General features: G+C 46.9%; 1 protein-coding gene and 1 long non-coding RNA gene across 2 annotated transcripts in view; both read right to left on the bottom strand.

The window, feature by feature from the left end:
- Window positions 1-212: 212 nt before the first annotated feature.
- Window positions 213-16,426, bottom strand: LOC135383277 (uncharacterized). The gene is made up of 3 exons (XR_010419789.1): window positions 16,375-16,426; window positions 5,151-5,281; window positions 213-283 (listed from the first exon to the last, which is right to left on the bottom strand). It is a non-coding gene; the product is annotated as an uncharacterized LOC135383277 (long non-coding RNA).
- A 1,023-nt stretch (window positions 16,427-17,449) lies between these two features.
- Window positions 17,450-18,486, bottom strand: part of LOC135384465 (venom metalloproteinase BumaMPs1-like) — a 37,198-nt gene continuing 36,161 nt past the window's right edge. Inside the window, exons 4-5 of the mRNA XM_064613665.1 lie at window positions 17,881-18,004; window positions 17,450-17,580 (exon numbers count right to left, since the gene is read on the bottom strand). Of these exons, the coding sequence (XP_064469735.1) occupies window positions 17,450-17,580; window positions 17,881-18,004 (255 nt within the window). The remainder of the gene's footprint in view (window positions 17,581-17,880; window positions 18,005-18,486) is intronic.

The following is an 18,486-nucleotide window of genomic DNA, read 5'->3' on the forward strand; positions in this document are numbered from 1 at the left end:
TGAACACTGCCGCAGAGTCTTTAAAATCTGGTCTTGCAACGAACTTTCGGAATGCGCTCGCCACAGTTGTAAAATTTAGCACGGCATCCGATATATTCAGCTTCTCCGCCTCCAGGTGCGCCTGCGGTTGTCGAAAGATAGAGGAGAAGATATCATATATCTGAATGTTTCGTGATAACGAAATACACGAAAGGGATAGTAATATACGTACCGAGAGAATTCGAATTACTCGAAGTTTCATCAGGAACCTCGGCTTCTTAAAGTGCACATACTTTAGATTCACCTGCGCATATCACGGAGCAAATTCTTATGTAGTGGCTGTCCGCGCTGCTGAACTAGGTCGTGAAAAGAAATCTAGTCGGTCAGCTCTGAAAATATTACTGCGCCGCAGGTAGCATGGTTGGATACAGTGAGGTCACGCTCACTCCTGCGCCAGATAATGCAGCCCATCCTCTTTACTCTGCTTGCGAAGCGACTCTTAAAATGCATGCCGCTACTCCTGCCGCATGCCACTCCCTGCGACTTCCCTACTGATGGCGCACGGTGGCGCTGCAGTATTTCTCACGGCGCGCTACTGCGTTTCCTTATCTCCTACAGCGTATGTAGTTGACGAACATTTCTTTTCTTTCTTAAGTTGAACACCACTACAGGAATTTGTGTGGCGCGCGTTGCGGTCCCCCTGCGGCAGCCCCCGGTCCTCCTGGGTTCGTCTTGCCATCGTGTGATCTGCCCTAGGGATGTGCATCATGTCGGCTATACCGCCTACATCAATCCTCCCTGTAAGGCAACCTAAAGATCACGCTTCATCTTTACTATCCCTGACGGGGCTTCCATAGACAGCGTCTTGGATGCCGTCTGTATGTTGGTCGGCTATAACCACGTACATTCCATCGAACACCAGGCTGGTTTCTCCTTCCAAGTAACGGCGAAAAATCAACGTGCCCGAGGCTCAGTTCTTGAGGTCGACGAGGTGTCACTTCATAATGTCGAGGTTCCCCTAGTCCCAGTTTCCACAGCGAGACCGTTGTATATCACGGTGAAGCGCCTCCCTGATTATTTATCCAATGATGAGCATTTCCGTGCCCTATGCAACTGTGACAGGATTCTCCTTTTCTGTTTATAAGTATCGCCTAAGAATTTGTTATGGCACTCGCCTCGTCCAGTTCGAATTGAAAAAGGCAATGTTGAATTTCCTCACTGTCGCTCTCGAGAGAGTTCGCGGTAAATGCGCTCTGAATGTCACAAAGTCTCTCGCTGTCCGCGATGCGCCGTGTTCGATCACCATACTGAAGGATGCCAAGCGTTTTGTCGTCGGTTGGCTCCCATGATGCCACAGTAGATCACGTCATGCGACGCTCGTACTCTTCTGCGGCCGAAGGCAAGCATTGTAGTGTGAAGACCCTGCCAATCACTACTGCAGCTGGACTGTGGCCCAGGGCTCCCTCCGGGCTGGCCACCGCAGCATTTCCTGTGCTTCCTGCCACCAGCAAAGTCGACGACGCCAACCACATTCGGTCCAGAAACGATTTGACTACAGGTATTGACGTGCTCGGGCCGGACAGTTCTGCGGCCGAACCCCCTCGGGTTTTGTCAACATGGATACTTCGTCTCCTTCGGTGGTTGCGTCAGCCATTTCACATCTTCTAGTTCAACACTATGCAGGAGGCGTAGTTACTCCTCAGCAGAGGGAGAATGTAAACGACGACTTACGTGGCCGTAGCACGCCAGGAAATATCCCAGTTGCCCCACTTCGACAAAGTGGTGGATGGTGAATAGGTCCTAAGGGGTCGGTGCAAGTCTCCACCATCAAGTGAATCAAGGTTGCATCGCAGGATCTCTCATTCCTCAGGCACCTCAACCTCACTGCACTCTCTTGATGGTTTAGAATCCGGTGACATCGATCTCGAGGATATTGAAAAGCACAGACATCGTCTGCTGGCAGCGACCGTGCACATGGGAGAAGCCAGTTAAGATTCTTCGGGGGCGGTAAGTCTTGTCCATCCCGATGATGTGGATACTATCGAAAGAGTACAATAGAGTAGAACTAGTAACCAGTTACATTTATTTTCAAAAGCCCCGGAGCAGCCCTACATCAGTGGCGTCCAGAGATCAACACGTTGTTGGTCAGAGACCAATTGTTGATGAGAAGCCTCATTCATCTACAATCCAATCCAATACTCAGTGGTGGCCTTAATTGTGTTTAATTGGATCCTGATAGAGACGTGCGTGGTCCCGGTTTCCTTTCTGTTTTTCTTAATAAACATATACCCCCCACCCCACCCCCACCCCCGCGGTCATGGCAGGCCTACATGGAACGCCCGTGAGCTGAGACGCCTGATCGCCCAACTGAACCTCATAGACGCTTGGCCTGTGTCACACGGAACGAACTTCTGTACTATGCTACCTGCTCGCGTGCGGATTCGTCCAGCCGGCTCGACCGTTTTTATCTTCCTGTGAACCTCTCCTCACAAGTCTCGGCGTGTGGGGTGGTCGCCACATATCAGCTTGCCGTCCATGTGAGCGATCACTTCGCAGTCTTGCTCGCCTTAGATATCAGCCAATTCCTGGCTGGACAGGCTACGCGCTGAAAGCTGGGTACTTCGCCGGTCCTTGATGATGGCATTGTAACAGAGGTCGGAACTCAAATAACGGAATACCTCAATGGTCGTTCCCCATCGCCCCCGAGTGGAAATCGCCCCATCGCCCCCGAGTGGGAAAACTTCGAGGTCAGAGCTCGATTCCTTTTCCGGAACTTAGGCCGTAAGTGTGCCCGTGAACGAAGATCCCTGCTTAATCGGCTCGTGGCGAAAATAGGAATTGTACGAGGAGGCGCTCCGCTAACGCCGCTTAGGCAAAAGGTAGCCCCAGAACCCTACTCCACTTCAAAGTGTGGTACAGTAGAAATGACGCGAAAATGCACAATGTTCGAGCGTTCCGCGGGATTGCGGCCGCTTTTTTCCATACCCAACTCGCTCTCACCCTTTCTCAACAGACATAAAGTTGCTCCCCGAAGCATGCCCCCCCCCCCCCTCCGAGTGTCCCAGTGGATACCGTTATTGTTTGTTTTGTTAGAACTTAGAAGAACCTGCCACACTTATCGATGTACGGAATCAGTTATTTTTTTATTTTCTGCGTGGTTTCTGGAAGTTGTGGATTGGCATTGACCTTGCGTGACATTATCACATGAAATCGCGATTTGTCTCTTGCGTCTTGAGCACGTCAAACCAGATACTAGACAGTTTTAGTACATCATACGGTATCGCCTTTATGTACGCAAGGGATAGCGTTGGTGGTTTAGCGCACGTGTAATACATAACGAGAGTTTTGCGCATGCGCAGAGCCACTACGCGATCCCTTACGTACGCAAAGGCGACAGCGTACGATATACTAAAGCTCGCTAATGGTGGGAACAATGTGTTTTGCAACAAGTGGGTTTTGCAATCAGCTTGCTGGCGGCATTTTAGCGATAACGCTGGCTGAGCAACGGCATCACTATTTCCAGTCACACCCACTCCGGAGGATAAAGTGGGGTGCTTCGTACTTTGAGAAAAGTGTTTGATGTCAGAACAAAGGGTGACACCAAGAGGGTGATAGGACAATACGGCCCCAAATCCCGCGGAAAGCTCGAAAATTTCATTCTCTAATATTTTTTACTAGAGCACAGAGAATAAGCGCTGCGGTTCCGATTCTTTCGTGTTTGACTTCGCAGGGTTCTGCCCAACAACGTTGCAATTAGGCCAATTAACCTATTTCTACTAATTATGAGCCCGTCACCCTACTGTTACTTACAGGGTGAACTTGTACAGTCCGCTGCAATGGGCCGGGTATCCTAGATATTTATCAAGACACGGACGGGAAACCTAGAAATTGTTCGGGTTTGGGCCGTGCCTGTGCCAGGTATGGAGCAGTCGTGTTGGGCACGGACGGGTAAATCGAAGGAAGGTCGGGTACGGACAGTGCCTGGGCCTAAGAATGCGGCCCGTGTAGTGATCTGGGCTAAACAGTTTGACCAACGCTGACATGCTACACATAAAGGAAGGGCGTTGAAGATGGAATATTGTGTTTTTTTATATATAAAACCTTGAAGGCGGTTCAGTACTTGCTTTTCATGGCGCGCTTGTGTGACGTTTTGATGGTTTCTGGCTGACTTCTACGATACTCTCAGCATCCGGCGTCTGTTCTTGGCGTATGTGTACTCAAAATGCATGCAAAATACGGCGTTAATGGCGTGTAAAGCGAAATTTTCACCAATTGAAGTGTCTCGAGGAAAGCCGCTGACGCCGGGAATCGAACCTGGGTCTTCTGACCTTGTGAATATTAGCAGGGCTTAGGAATGTCCGCCTTCTGTCCCTTTAAAGGGGCACTTAAATGCTAAAACAAGCTGACTTCAAATTACGTTACACGCTATGTTGATTTCGTGCTTATTATCATAATTAAAAACTTTGATTCCGTTACGGAGCTACAGTCCAATTATACCGGACTCTTTCTTGCTTCGACGCGAAGCAGTGAACGTCGTTTGAGCTCGTGCATCGGTGTTTTTCGTCCATGCTGCACGCGGACGCGCGTGCCACGGCATGGAGCGGTCGAAGTGAAAAACATAGTGCGTGTTGCGAAGCGGGCTGGCGTCACTGTCCGAAGGACGTGAAGATAAATGTTGTCAGTGTAACATTCGCGAGAACTGTTGTGGTCTAGAATTCAGTGAACCAGTATTGAAAAATGCCGCAGGGTGCGTCATACCGCGCATATACGGAACACTACGATTGGACCCGTTCCGAATCCACACGGCCACGATAAGTATGTGCGCGCTTCTCCTGCTGTCTCATTGGATGCCGCCAATTTTTGCCTCCTCGGGATCCCATTCATTGCCGCCAGAGGGCTCGGTTTTCATTGCGTTCGGTACCGATGTGTGAACTAATTTTGCTTGCGTTACACTAATTGAAACACGGACTTTTTTTTTTAGAGCAAGTTGATTTTGCATTTTAGTTCCCCTTTCAGGAACAATATTAGGGCATGCAGACATACACTGCAGAAATGCAGTGAACTTCTTAGTTAAACGGTAAAGAGATGACGGACTGCATCGCAATATTTATAATCAACCACAATATAGATGGAGTTTCAGCTCCATACGCATGGAACAGGACAGAGCTTACCCCATTCATGAACACTGCCACGTACGTAAGTACGCTTCTGTTCAGCTTCTTCAGGCCCTCTTCTAAGACGGAGTCCACCAGAACGCTGATGTTCACATACACTGCAGCGGGCATTTCTTGGGAGGATCTTTCTGCAAGCACAGGAACACGAATGGAAATTGGGCAATAGTATTGGGGGGGGGGGCAGCTCACTCGCCCCATACACACAGAACTCGCCAAATGCCTATGAAGATAGCTATCGCTGCGCACGGAGCAATCTGATCAGTAGATAAATAAATCCGTTCCTTTCCATTGGTCGGGCGCCCTTAGCGTGCTTCTAATGCGTACAATGGTGTTCTTGATCGTATTATAGTGTTTCTCGTCACAAATATCAGTCTATGAACCGCCGATCGGACTTCAAACTGGAGTGTTGACGTGAATTAGGTCTCGAGGAAAAGCTCGAGCGCCGTCAGATTCGCAGTACGGTGGCAGGAAAACAGAATTCATGAGCACCATCACTCTCTGTTGGACGTAAAGCACGTACTTGAGTTTGTTTTATCGCTCCACTTAGGGCAGGCGAAAGTAGCGGTGTTTTCTTCTTCTTTTTTTTTTTGTGAGGCTGGGGATCTGTTTATGGGAGTAGCCAAATTCGTTGTGCAAAGAATTCAGTTTCTACCTGTTATGTTTTCTTCATCAACATCAGCATGCTCATAACGGGATCGTGCACAAGCACTTACTTGTCAATGGGAAACTACTTTATTTTAATGATGATGATTGGGGACTTTCACCGCCATGGGCGGTACTGTACCCTGTTGTAAGAGGGACAAACGCAACTTGGTTGAATTTTGTTGCAGTGTGCCAGCAAGCGCTACGCAATGGACTCTGTACGCTCGGTGCATGCATGCATGCTAGCCTGCCAGGCCATTCTGTCTCACCTCCCATTACGAGTCCCACGTTCAATGTCCTGCCCGGTGGATCAGGAATGGGGCCCTATCGTTATCGTCTGCTTCCTGAGCAGGTGTACGAATTCTGATGCCTGATGACCGTCGTCCTTGTGAATTTTTGGGATGAATGGCCGAATTGTACACCGGGCTCATGTGTTCGCTGTCCGTGTCATCAGATGTAAAGGAGATGTTGTTCCTCTACACGACACCTGATAGGCGATGATGGGATGCCCCGGAGGGCAAAGCGTGGTAGGGAGCTTCTCAACCCGTCGCTTCGTCCCAAGGGCGCGTTCCTCGTTATTCGATAGCTTTGCAAGTTCGCTTTTACACCGCCTTCACGTGCGCAGAGTGGGAGCCCGTTGAATGGTCAGGGGCGTGTTCACAGACACGTCGCAGATTCGCAAATTTACACTGACTCCGCTCATCATCATAGCAGCAGGCGGGCTACGTAGTACGTTTCACGGAGTGAGCGCTGAAGAGCCGTTCCCTGCCAGCCCCTTCGCCTGTGATCGTCGCCGTTGGGAAAAGACACTCAACGACTATATGAGTTTGATGCCTTGGAAATACAGGGTTGGAAGCCTACCCACGTCGGCATGCAATGCTCGCCAACTACTCAGTACACATTGTTTTGTCTACATCTAAGGCTCATACGGACATTCAATCATGGTAAATTTCCAAGTGACTGAGAAACGCACTGTATAACGCAAAAGGAGCGGTTCCCATAGCCAAAACAACCAAGATGCCAGTGTGGCAAAAGGCAGTTGAGACACTGCTCCCCAGACGGCGACGATTAGCTTTGTCACAGACGTCTCCGTGTTATGTTATTGCACTGTCTTCCAGGGAGCAGATGACACCCCTTAAGGTTGCCGTCTGCTAATTGCGTCGCCAATTTCGTTTCTCACGTTGCTCGTTTCGCGAGCAAAACTTGATGACATGAAAGCGAAATGAACACCGCCATATTGGTAATTTTTACTGCGGGAGTCGGATATTTCTAGTTATCTTTGTGCTGCGGTGCTGAACCAAATTTCACCAGGATTTAATGTCCTTCATAGCTTTCTGTGTAGACAACACAATGTGCCACCTACATACCATATCCTGACAAATGCCTCGACTTGAACATCAGTCTGAACGTGTCTTACATCTTTTTCTTTCTTTCTTTTTACATTGAACCATGGCCATGACCACGTGGCCATGTGGTTGATTATAGGTACATGACCATTGGACGGCCTCTGGCAACGCTGACGATGGCGAGAGGCGAGGGGAGTGGTTTCAGCAAAGGTGGTTAACGCTGAACCGAGATCAAGCGTTGCTAAAACTTGTCACTAACGCTCAGTTCTTTTTGCAAACGCTATTTGGTGACTTGATGAATGTTTCAGTAATGTGAAGCACAGTTAAGCGTTAAATCCAAGTTGAGGGACCGCTGATCTCGGTTCAAGTGTTAATCGGCGTTGGTGAAACCGGGCCTAAGAGAAGGCAAGGAACGCACCCCAGGAGCCGATAGAACTGATGAGTAGGCGCGTTAGTGCATGGCAGTGAGGCCCGTCATCGTCGTCGACGGGACACCATTTAGTTATGCCTTCATTGTCACTGTCGTGCTGGCTAGCTGAGCTCAAGATCGCGGGTTCGATCCCGGCCGAGGGCAGTAGCAATGTGGGGGAAGTAAACATTGCTTCCAGCACCGTGTGTGCTGGAATGTGTGCTGAATACAGTGTTCCAGCACTGCATTCAAATGCGACAGCGCTTGAACGTGTTCTTCACGCTCCAACTCACGACGGCATTCCAGTTCCGCACTTGACGGACGCGTCGTAGGATAATATAGGTCTTGAGAAACAGTCGAACACACGTACGACCACATCAATACACGAATAGGCCCAGGAACACACTTCTCTTTCGACAAACAGTACTGTGAACCGACATCAATAGAAGGCGCCACGCAGGTGGACAGGAACAGTGCTATTTCGGAACTATGCCGAAACAGCTGATGCGCGCGAACAAAATGCGATTTGAAAACTTTGTTGAACAATGCCAGCACACAGGGGCTCTCGGCCGATGCACCGCGCACCTTTCCCTCAAATATCATTCCCCACTCTACCCCTACCTCCTCGGCTAATGCGCATGTGACGAGACATTGGTGGCAGTTGTACATTTTCTACTGCCGCGACGGCGGAGAGCTGATGTAGGGCTGGCTTTACCACCTACCCTCCTTCAATAAAAGCGCGATGGTTAAACAGGTTGGATGAAAGGACTTCAAACCCTTTGATAGATAGCCATCCCTGGCTTTTTTACCCCATGTCTCCTCGGTACTAATGGTGTAAAAATAAATTACACGCTTGCATACTGGTCAGTAGATACATCCTGCACAGGTCGTACTGCACAACAGAATAAGCGCTCAATTGAATTTTTTCCTACGTGACGTGGGTAACGAATTAAGCATGCCAATCAAGGTATCACATCATCAATGTCATATTCTCTGGCATTTGGGGTCACACCACATCATAGCCCATAATTCAAAGTCTGAGCTCTTTGATGGCAATGGACCCTTAAAGGGACGGTCTCGTACAGCCGGGACGATTCCGAAACCGAGTACTGTACACATACAACAGTCAAAGTTTCATTCGGAATAACCAAGTCGTTTTCGAGGAATTTGTCGAAACGTGCCGTAAGAGCAGACGACGAAAGCTGCGCCTCTCTCATGCGTACGTCACGTATGACGTCGACCTGCGGGTGCGTCGTCGTTGTCATGGTAATTGTAACTTGCAGAAGCACCTTGGTTTGAGTAATCCCCTTTGCTCTCGAAATGGGGACACTCAGGCATATACCTCTGCGATCGGAGAATGTAGTCCGAGCATTGGCTGTGGGGTCTCCCATAATGTGGCGCACAATCGGATACGTGGAAGCTAAGTCACGTGTTTTCTTTCCGCGGGTATTTAATGCGGTTTTTAAATAAACACGTTCTCCTTCTCCATGTACGTCGTCAGCGACGCTTGATTACGAAGCATGCCCAGTGTACAACGGGGAGTGTAATGGAAGCGCGCGTAATATATTTTTGGTCGGAGCTGTAACGCGACCGCGCTCACCGATGGCCAGCGACTTCAGATTTGTGATTGTGAATGGGGTTGTTCTGAACCACCATGCTTGCCACTACTTAGAATGCGCGTTTTTCACCTGAGAACTGAAAGAAAATGTACGAGAGTTGCCGCGGTGCCTAGTAACTTCTGAAAGTCGTCTGCTCACGCCGATGCACTAGCACGCACAAAAGCAGACGATTTCTGTATCCTATCACGGACTTACCCGCAGGGCGACGTGGCCGTCCTTATTGTTGCCAACACAGATCGTGGCGTGCTCTGCAATCTTTATCGATTTCATTCGGTTATTTAATAACTGTGGCGTGTTTTGTCGGGTAAATTAGCAGTATTCCATTTTCAACAAAGGGCAATCGAATGGTACACTTTATGAAAGGGGGAGGGGGTACGAGACCGTCCCCTTAAAAGGAACATGAAGGGATCTTCAAAACCTTTGCAAGCAAGCATGATGCATTCCTGCGACCTAATGTATTCACCATGCGGAATATGCACCGCATACTGGTTAGAATAACGACACACTCACGAAAAACTACGGCTAAACTACTGCTGCGACTCGACCACATCCGGCGCGACATAGAAACCAGACGTAATGTCAGAAGCATGTGCCTCCCCGTACTGATTTGGAATTAGCAAATGGCGAAAGTGACGTCATGCCACTAATGTGGGGTGCGTTGGACAGCCGCTCGCGCACATATTTGCTTCTGAACTGCGCCCGCGTTGAATGCAATACGGCAAAAATCGCGTTACGTTTAAGACAAAAGTCATTCTAGAGAATCATGTTGGCGGACATATTTCGAGGAGGGAAAATATTTTCATTACGTATGCTTGTGGTGTACAACAATGGCGACTTAAATCCTATGCGTTATGACTCTACACTCTCAAAAAAAAGGCTGTACTTTAAATCAGTTTCCTTGCTACATATATCACTCCCTTTGGGAGAGTACAATTACTCTCAAAAAGGAGTCTCCTCACTCCCTTCAGGGAGTGAGGAGACCCTTTAGCTCCCTACTGGAGAGTAACACTCGAAAGGGACTGATATATGTGGCAAGGGTGTACCCCCGAAAAGGAGTTACTGTACACCGTATGTTGTTTTCTTTTACCGTCTGTTCACCGTCTTTTTTTAAAAGAATGTAGTGGATGAAATCGGAATCACTCAGCATTGGAATCAAAAGATGGCATGCTGTTTGCTCGCGCTCAGCCACGTTCTGATATTCGCAACTCAATAGCTGTGTGATGGGACACACTAAAGCAGTGTAACAGTACCCTCCAGGGTGATGAATAGCATGGCTTCTACATAAAGCCACGTGTGTTCCAGGAAAGAATGCCGCGGGAGAACACAAGGTTAGCTTTCTGAGAAAGAGCAAGAACAGACAGAACTCCACTCTCGATCCCGACATTCCTGATATGGCACTGCTAAATGAAGCGATACCGTTAGCGTCTTGCCTATACACACTGTTAAAAAAGACCGTAAATTTACGGAACGGCGCCCACGGAACCAGAGCTTCTCTTTTTCATTGCTGCTCCAATTCCGTAGCGGCACATGAACTGTTGCTATCCCGTCGTCTTTTCCAGGAATAAGTAGAGCAATATCGCTGAAAATGAAATATTTTGTTCAGACTACGTCACGACTATACTAGCAGAAATATGGAAGACGATACATGTCTTCAGCGAAGCACATATCTACAGTTTTTATACGATCCAACACTGATATCGCGATATTCGGGCGTAACTTTTTGCTCGGATGAATGTGGCAGGCTCAAGGACGCCGGCGTCTTGCCGTCAGCGAATGCGCAGCGCGGAGCAATACAGCATTGTCACCTGAGCCGCTAACTGGAAGCCCGCGAAATTCTTTCCTCGTAGACGCATGAGACGCTCCGTGAAGTTTTAAGTGTTTAGAAGTGCATCTAATGTTTGGTCTTTGGCCGACTGTACCCCCGCATAGTAAAGGTGAGTTGAAACTCTGTTTCGTTGTTCCACTATACCAAGTCAAATAAGCACCACTTGTATGCATGGTTGAAAAAATTGTTTCGTTGCAGACGCGTTTCAGCAACGGTGTGCAACAGCAGGAGAGCAGTGTCTGTGTGTGTCACTGTGTGTGGATCATGAGTAGAAACCTAAAGAGTTGCCTAACGTTCAGTCGTTCAGGGGGAGGCTACTGAAATAATTTGTGCTTTGCTGTGATCTCGCACTAAAAATTGATAAATGTTGTGACTCTATTTTCCCCCTTGGAGCTGGAGTAAACAGAATTCCTCTGTTGTGGAAGGTTCACCTGAAAGTGTCCCAATCTCCAAAGTGGACATCATTCCGATATGACCTGTTATACTTTCCATTGAAATATGTTGCATTTGCACTATAGGAAGGCCTCCTGTCTGCAAAATTGCAATCCTCTACAGCTTACAATTCATCAAAGAGGTCAAATTTCACAGTCTTTCTAGACAAATATACCTTTCACTAGTCAAAGCGGTGTCAAAATTTTCACCAGTGACAGTTTCCTGCTCGCACAGCTGAAGGCTGTACATAAGTGGATCTCTTTTTTGCACTCTCTTGGTAGGTGATATACGGGTGCACTTTGTTCCTGAAGAAATTTTCATCTCGTCGAGCTCTTTTCGACCCTCTGCTATCACATGAAGATTTTGCAAGTGGTGTTCCTTGCACCATAGACGGACGTAATGCTGCTTCTAAGAACTATGGAACCAATTCCTCCAGGTGTTATCCTGACGAAATGCCAACACATTCAACACAAAAAGTATTGTCTCAAAAGTTTTGCTCTCTGACTTCTTGCAGCCAGCAGTGTGGACAGTTAGGAAGTACATATTGCACGCCGAAAACATCACCTCATCACAGATGCATTGTGCACTGTGAGTTGACAGTCCCTTTTTGTGTGCTTCGACAATCACTATTCTTGGGACTCAACATACAACAGGACACTATCTTGTGGTCTCCAGAGACGAGTACAACCTGTGCTATGGGAAACTGGTAGACATCTTTGTGGAAACTGGCCCAGAGGTGATGCCAATTTTTCTTTTTCGCATAATGCCATCAAGCTTCCTACTAGACCTCAGGCTATATTATCTTGAATCTCAGGTACAAGGGAATATTGTTGTGTGCGACCCTCAGAATTAATGGACAATCATCCATATTCAGCTTATGAAGTAATAAACTCTATTGTTGTCTCCTTCAGAATATCACTGCTCAACCATGATTATGGAGGTATATATAGTGTGTTTAACCAAATTTTTGCAAAATATATACGATACTTCTGGTTTCACTTACTAACTTCTAGTTTTCTGGCACAGAAAGTTCCATATGAGAGGTACATATATTTCCCTATGCGTGCTACAGTGATTGCTATATATGTGTGTGGTTTTCAAAGCTTGCTGAATGCTGCTGCTTTTTCTCTTTCTTTTTTTTACTAGACGTTTCTGAAGATCAGGAGTAGAGATCACAAAACGAAAAACTTGGTGTCAGCAACATGTCTTGAGGAGCTAATCAGAGTTGCTGTGGGTCATCGAATTTGTCAGGAAGGCGACCGTCAGAGGAGACCGCCGTTCAATTCTGCGACGTCTAGTGACACCCCTGGCTTCCCGCCAACGGACAACCGACATTCTTCCCCCCTCTATGTTGAACAGAGTTGATCCCATGCTCGCTTTCCGCATGCCACGAAACACATCTCGTCAGGATGCTGCATTAATCCACCGCATGCGCCTCGATGTGGCCTTTACAGCTCAGTGGCGTTACCGCTTGAGACAAATTGATTCTCCCACCTGTTGCCACTGTGGTGCTCTTGAGGATCTGGAGCACATTCTTCTTCATTGCCCTCACTACGAACCTTCCCGAATCACACTCTCCGAGTCTCTTCGTCAGCTGGACTCTCGCCCTTTCTCCCTACCGAAATTGCTTGGTCCCTGGCCCAATCCAGCACAGCAACGCTCTGCGCTCAAAGCTCTTCTGACATTTCTGGACACCATCGGACTTCGATCGTTATTGTAAAGGGGCTCGTTATTTTATTCCCCCCATTCCACCAAGCACTGGGGTAGAGTATCGCCTGTTGCGATGAAACTCCCCACTCTCCAAGGCCGAAAATAAAGTTGTTGTTGTTGTCAGGAAGGCGACATACAGGTATGCCACTTTTATTATAACGTTTATAATGCTCGTATGAGCTTCAATTGCATTGTTGTTCTAAAAATCTTTGTAACACCAGTTATTTGTTTCTAGGTGTATTTAGTGGATGAGTTATCACTTCGCTGTATGGTTGCTGGTGCTGAGAAATGCCTCGATGATATTTTCATTGTTAAAAATGGACTATGGAAACAAGGTATAGTGCATACATCTCCAGATGCCACTTTGCCCTCTTGCTTGGGGCTTTAAGTGCCATTTTTTGTTTTGCTTTCCTGTTTAGATCAGTCAACATGTGTGAGTGCACCTTCACCAATCCCACAAATGCCTCTGCTCTCACGAATTTATTACCCTTGGGAGAGCCTCAGCAAAACAGTACTTGATGCATTGGAAGCAGACAATGTTCTGCTTCCCTCTCAACGACAGGAAGTGGCACACATGGCAGCGTCATGGCCCTGCATATCCATTGAAGGTGGGAGGCACTCCTGATATTTATTCACAGGTATATTTGCTGTTTGCATGGCTTACCTGGATAGAGTACAGCAGATATAAAAAAAATGTTGTGACATGCATTGAAATGTTGTAGGAGAGCATATCACATACTGGTAAAATATAGCATTTTGAAACTCACGTGATGTAGTAGAGTAACAAAAAAATGGTTTGGAAGTTTAGATACTGCTCTAGCTTAGATTATCTGCTGCCTGTCTCGCAAGAACCCTCCTTATATTATACTACATATTTACTCGGCTGTTACGATACATACTGCAGTAAATACAGCAGGCGATGTAACACATACGTATAGTAGAGGCCATATCAACTGCTAACCTTTCAGAGACATTCATATGCTTCACATATGGTGGTGTCTCTGCCATGCTGAACTATGCTCATAAGCATGTTTCACGGATGAAAAAAAAAAAATCCTATCTATGTGCTCAGAAATTTGTTGTGCCACTTGCAGTGGTGGACGTGTAGTGTTCTTCATAAACTTATTCGGAATAGTTGGTAGAGAAATAAAGTGTTTGTCCTGATCATTACACCATGTGAAACTAAGAATATTTCATGCAATTATTTTGAATACTCATAAGGAAATTTTATTAATTGGTTGTGATTTTAGGCACCTGGTTGGTATCATCGAGAACGAAGGGAGCCAGCAGGCATAAAAAAATCAAGAGGGCTACATACATAAATGCGTGAGGCAGTGAGGGCAGCAGATGAATATAGCAAGAAGTGGGAACATGTAAGTTGTAAATGCTTCCTACGAGCATTTTACATTTCTTTATTCATCAAATAATTTAATTTGTTGTGGAAGTATTATGACTAAGGAGGCTCAGTAATACTTTCTTTTCTTTTCAGCTCATGTGATACATAGCGGTCAAATGTTCCGCCACCAAAGTCATGCACAAGTTATTTGTAGTCTTTCCAGTAATTTCCAAAATAAAGGGTTATTATTGAAAAGCTATCCTCTCTGGACACACAAAACATGAGAATTGAACAATTAACAATGAAACAAAATCTCTGGACATCTCGCATTGATCATAAGGACTGTAAAGGAAAACAACAGGAAACCAGCTAGCATCATTCATGATCGACAGCATTTATCCCTGTTTTAAAGCGGAATCATCGTTTCATTACTGCACAGGGCTCCGTCATTATAATTAGTGAATTGCTGCCGTAATGAAGAGGCACATCACGAGTACAGTTTCCTATACTTACTGATATATAGCAGTACTTTGCCAAAACGGCACTTCGGTGATGATGTACTATTTACTGAGTGGTAGCCGTTGGAAGTTCACAACAGACTCAACACCGTTTTTCTCAGTTACGGGTGCATTCCTGTACATTCGCCGTCTACCATCACAGCCGTAACGGAAGACTACGGGGACTTGGCTGGCATCAACGGATAGCAGCATTCGTTCCCGTTTTGAAACGGAATATTTTCTTACAGTGCACCCGGTGCGCTCCTGTCAGCAGACGCCTCGAGCCCTGCTACACGTTCGAAGTTGACTTTGCATCAATTAATTCGTTCTAGCTCTCGGTATCATACTCCCCTACTAGTCTGTCAGCGTATCTCTTCAAAAATAACATGTCCTCTGTATGACCAGCATACAACAAGATTTGGTCTAGCCAGAGGAGTTAAAAGGGCACGAAAATGCAAAAACAACTTGTTCTCAGATGAAAGCTCCGGTGTCAACAATCACTATGCAACCAAAATTATTTTACTTTTACGTAAACCCTCTCGGAACATTCACAAAAATATCCGGTTGGACGCCGCCAACGACGGTTGGCGGCGTCCTATCGGATCACCAAGATGCAGGAACGGCGGCAGCCAACCGCCAACTACCATGTGCCCGCGATCCTGTCGTGTATCCGAGCGTTTCGAACATAGTCCGCCCGTGGCCTTGTACACATACGACGCTTCATTCGCAGTGTTGCGTTTTAACAACGGTTTGCTTATCTCCCATTGGCTACTGGCTTGCTTAACTGTAATCTGTTATCCATCCAAGACGGCCCAGGACGCACATTCCCCCAGGGCGTCAGTCGTGACGTTGCCCACATCTCCGAGGCCGACGATGGCGAGCCATTTCACCATCACCACCACCACCACCACCGTCCTCCAACAAGTGCACGTTCAATCGTACTTTGTTCCAGTTCCATGGCTACAGAAAGCAAGTTTTGTGAAATAAAGCTTCAGATGAAGACGACATACATAATAATAATAGTAATCATGCCGACACAACACCTGTTCCAATACGTCAAGTACGATGGCATCAGCTGTTATTGGCTGTAGCTGTCGCAGTAGCCGTGCATCGTAATTACGCATCCTACTTCATTGCGGTGTTCGCGGGTTTCCGAGCGTCACTGTGGTGAAAATTCGGAACTGATTTTCTTGTTAATTACAGATTATCTGGACTCCACAACACGGAAGGTGGAACAATTCGGCATCACAAAACATGTGTAACAAAATCGTGCTTCCCTCGTCATTTGGAATGGAATCTGTTGCAATAAATTATCGACGGAATTCCAATTTAAGAGAGATGTCGGTGAATGATTTGGGTATCGAAGCGTAACCATCTCTAAAGCACATCGTTTAGATAACTGTACCTGTTAGAAGTTGTTCTGGCTCAGGCTCAAGCTCTGTGCTGTCAAGGTCAACTGGAAATATAGATATGTATCACTTTTCGCAAGCACAGGCAGCATGGAATGCGGATCACATGGTCTAAACGAACTAGAAGGGAACGTGCTGGCGAAACAGCGCAATCCGCATACGTTGTCTCCGATGACTGTGTGTTTTTGTTTCTTTGTTTGCTTTCTGTTGTACCTTTCCTGATCTTACGAAGCAGTTCTCGTTCCCTAAATATGTGAATACCTCTAAAGAAACAGCTCCTTAACACATTATGTGTGCGAGCGAATTGTCGCTCTATATTGCTACGAATGATCTAACCCGAAATTCTAAGTAACTGCATTAAGCGGGAGCATCGTATAAAGGGAACCAAGGTTAAGACAGAGGAATTGCTGATACATCGTGCGCGAACGACGCCAGCTCTACTGTGGTCGTCGTGCGCAATGCATAAATCGAAATCAATTGTGTAATTTTCTAAATATCAGTGTTATAGCCCAAGTGACAGCAACAAGGGTACGGAGCGCGTTTAGAAATTTGGAATAGACGATTTCAGAAATTGCATGGGTGGCCCGCCAGAGAGCGCCGTGTTGCGAATGCCCCACTGTGCCTTGGGATTTAGTTTTCATGAGTCAGACAGAAGAAGAAGAGTGCAAACGGTTTCTGTTTTCCCTCCTTCCTTCGAGCAATAGGCTGGCAAGCACGAATGTAAACCATTTCCCACGACGCATTGCGCGATGCGCGTGATTTGGGCGACGGAGGGCCCCCGTGCGAAGCACAAGGGCAATATCTGAAATCGCCTATTCTCTTGTTTCCTGGGGTACCCTTACGTGTTACCCTTACCTGGGGTACCCTTACGTGGTTTCTTTTTTTGCAATCATTTTTTTTTAAATCCCACGAGGCTTGCTGCATGCGCTAAAACAGCACACTCTTATGTAGCGCTCTCAAGCGTGGTCTGTATGAACGAAGCTCGCATGCTCACTGCGACGAAGCAAAGGATGGCCGACCCACGACTTCGTTAGAATAGAGAGGTGGGTTATTGCAGAATGCAGGTTTACGTCAGTACTTGCATCCGGCACAAACCAACTTCTCCATCCTAGGAAACCTCCGAAGTTGGTTCAACTGGAGCCAGTGGTCAGACTTTCCGTCCACGAAACTTTCCAACAACAATGCTACACTGGAAGTATATGCTAATTCATGAAGCATGTAACTATCACAGCGCATCACATCCCTACACGTGTGCCGACGGGCTTAAAAAAGGGCGAAACGGTTATTGACAGCTGGGATACCTCTGCGTCAGTATTTTGCTCTGAAGAGCTGAATAGACATTAGGTGTAGCGTTCCTGATGAAAACGTTGAGATCGACAATAACTATTGTACTCCCAATTTCAGTAAGTCTTCAACTGATCTACTTCGTAACCGTTTTTTTCTTCGGTCCCATTTTACTCCATAATAAATCACACTAGAATAAACTGTAACCTGTTGCTTACCAGTATCCCCAGAATAGTCTGCAGAGCCATCGATTTCAAAGATCCTATGAGGAATGGCACCATCTTGCCTTGCGGACACATCCCTGAAGGGCTCTATCCTTAATTGATTCCCTAAGACGCCTTCCTGATATGTTAGCAAAGAAACAAAGTGTCTTAAAGAGTGTGTCTTAAAGACCGTCCTTCTGCATATGCATGGTTTTTATTCTCATCCTCTAGATATTTTTAGTTTTAAGAAAGGCTATGGGAGCAGGCAGGACGGGCGAGAAGGCGTCAGCCGGGGATGGCGCCCAGGGTCTTTGCAGGGGCCCGAACGACACTAAGGTCCGTCGTAATCGTATAAAGCAGAAATACAACGGGTACACAATGTTATCGAGATGTGTAGAGAGGGTCCGGGCATGACCCATTCCCGGGACCCGTAATTTGCCGGCCCTGGGAACAGCATAGACATCGCTTTTCAGTTGAGTTATACGGAGAGGCAGATATCCTCTCAAAGAAAGTATGCAACTACGAGATTACTAATTACCTAACCACAGTAATTACCCCTTTAATTAGGAGATTCCGGGCAAAAGCGAAGTAGAAGAATCAAAGTGTCTCCTCGTTGAAGGC

Source organism: Ornithodoros turicata, chromosome 2, assembly GCF_037126465.1.
Source record: "Ornithodoros turicata isolate Travis chromosome 2, ASM3712646v1, whole genome shotgun sequence".
NCBI lineage: Eukaryota > Metazoa > Arthropoda > Arachnida > Ixodida > Argasidae > Ornithodoros > Ornithodoros turicata.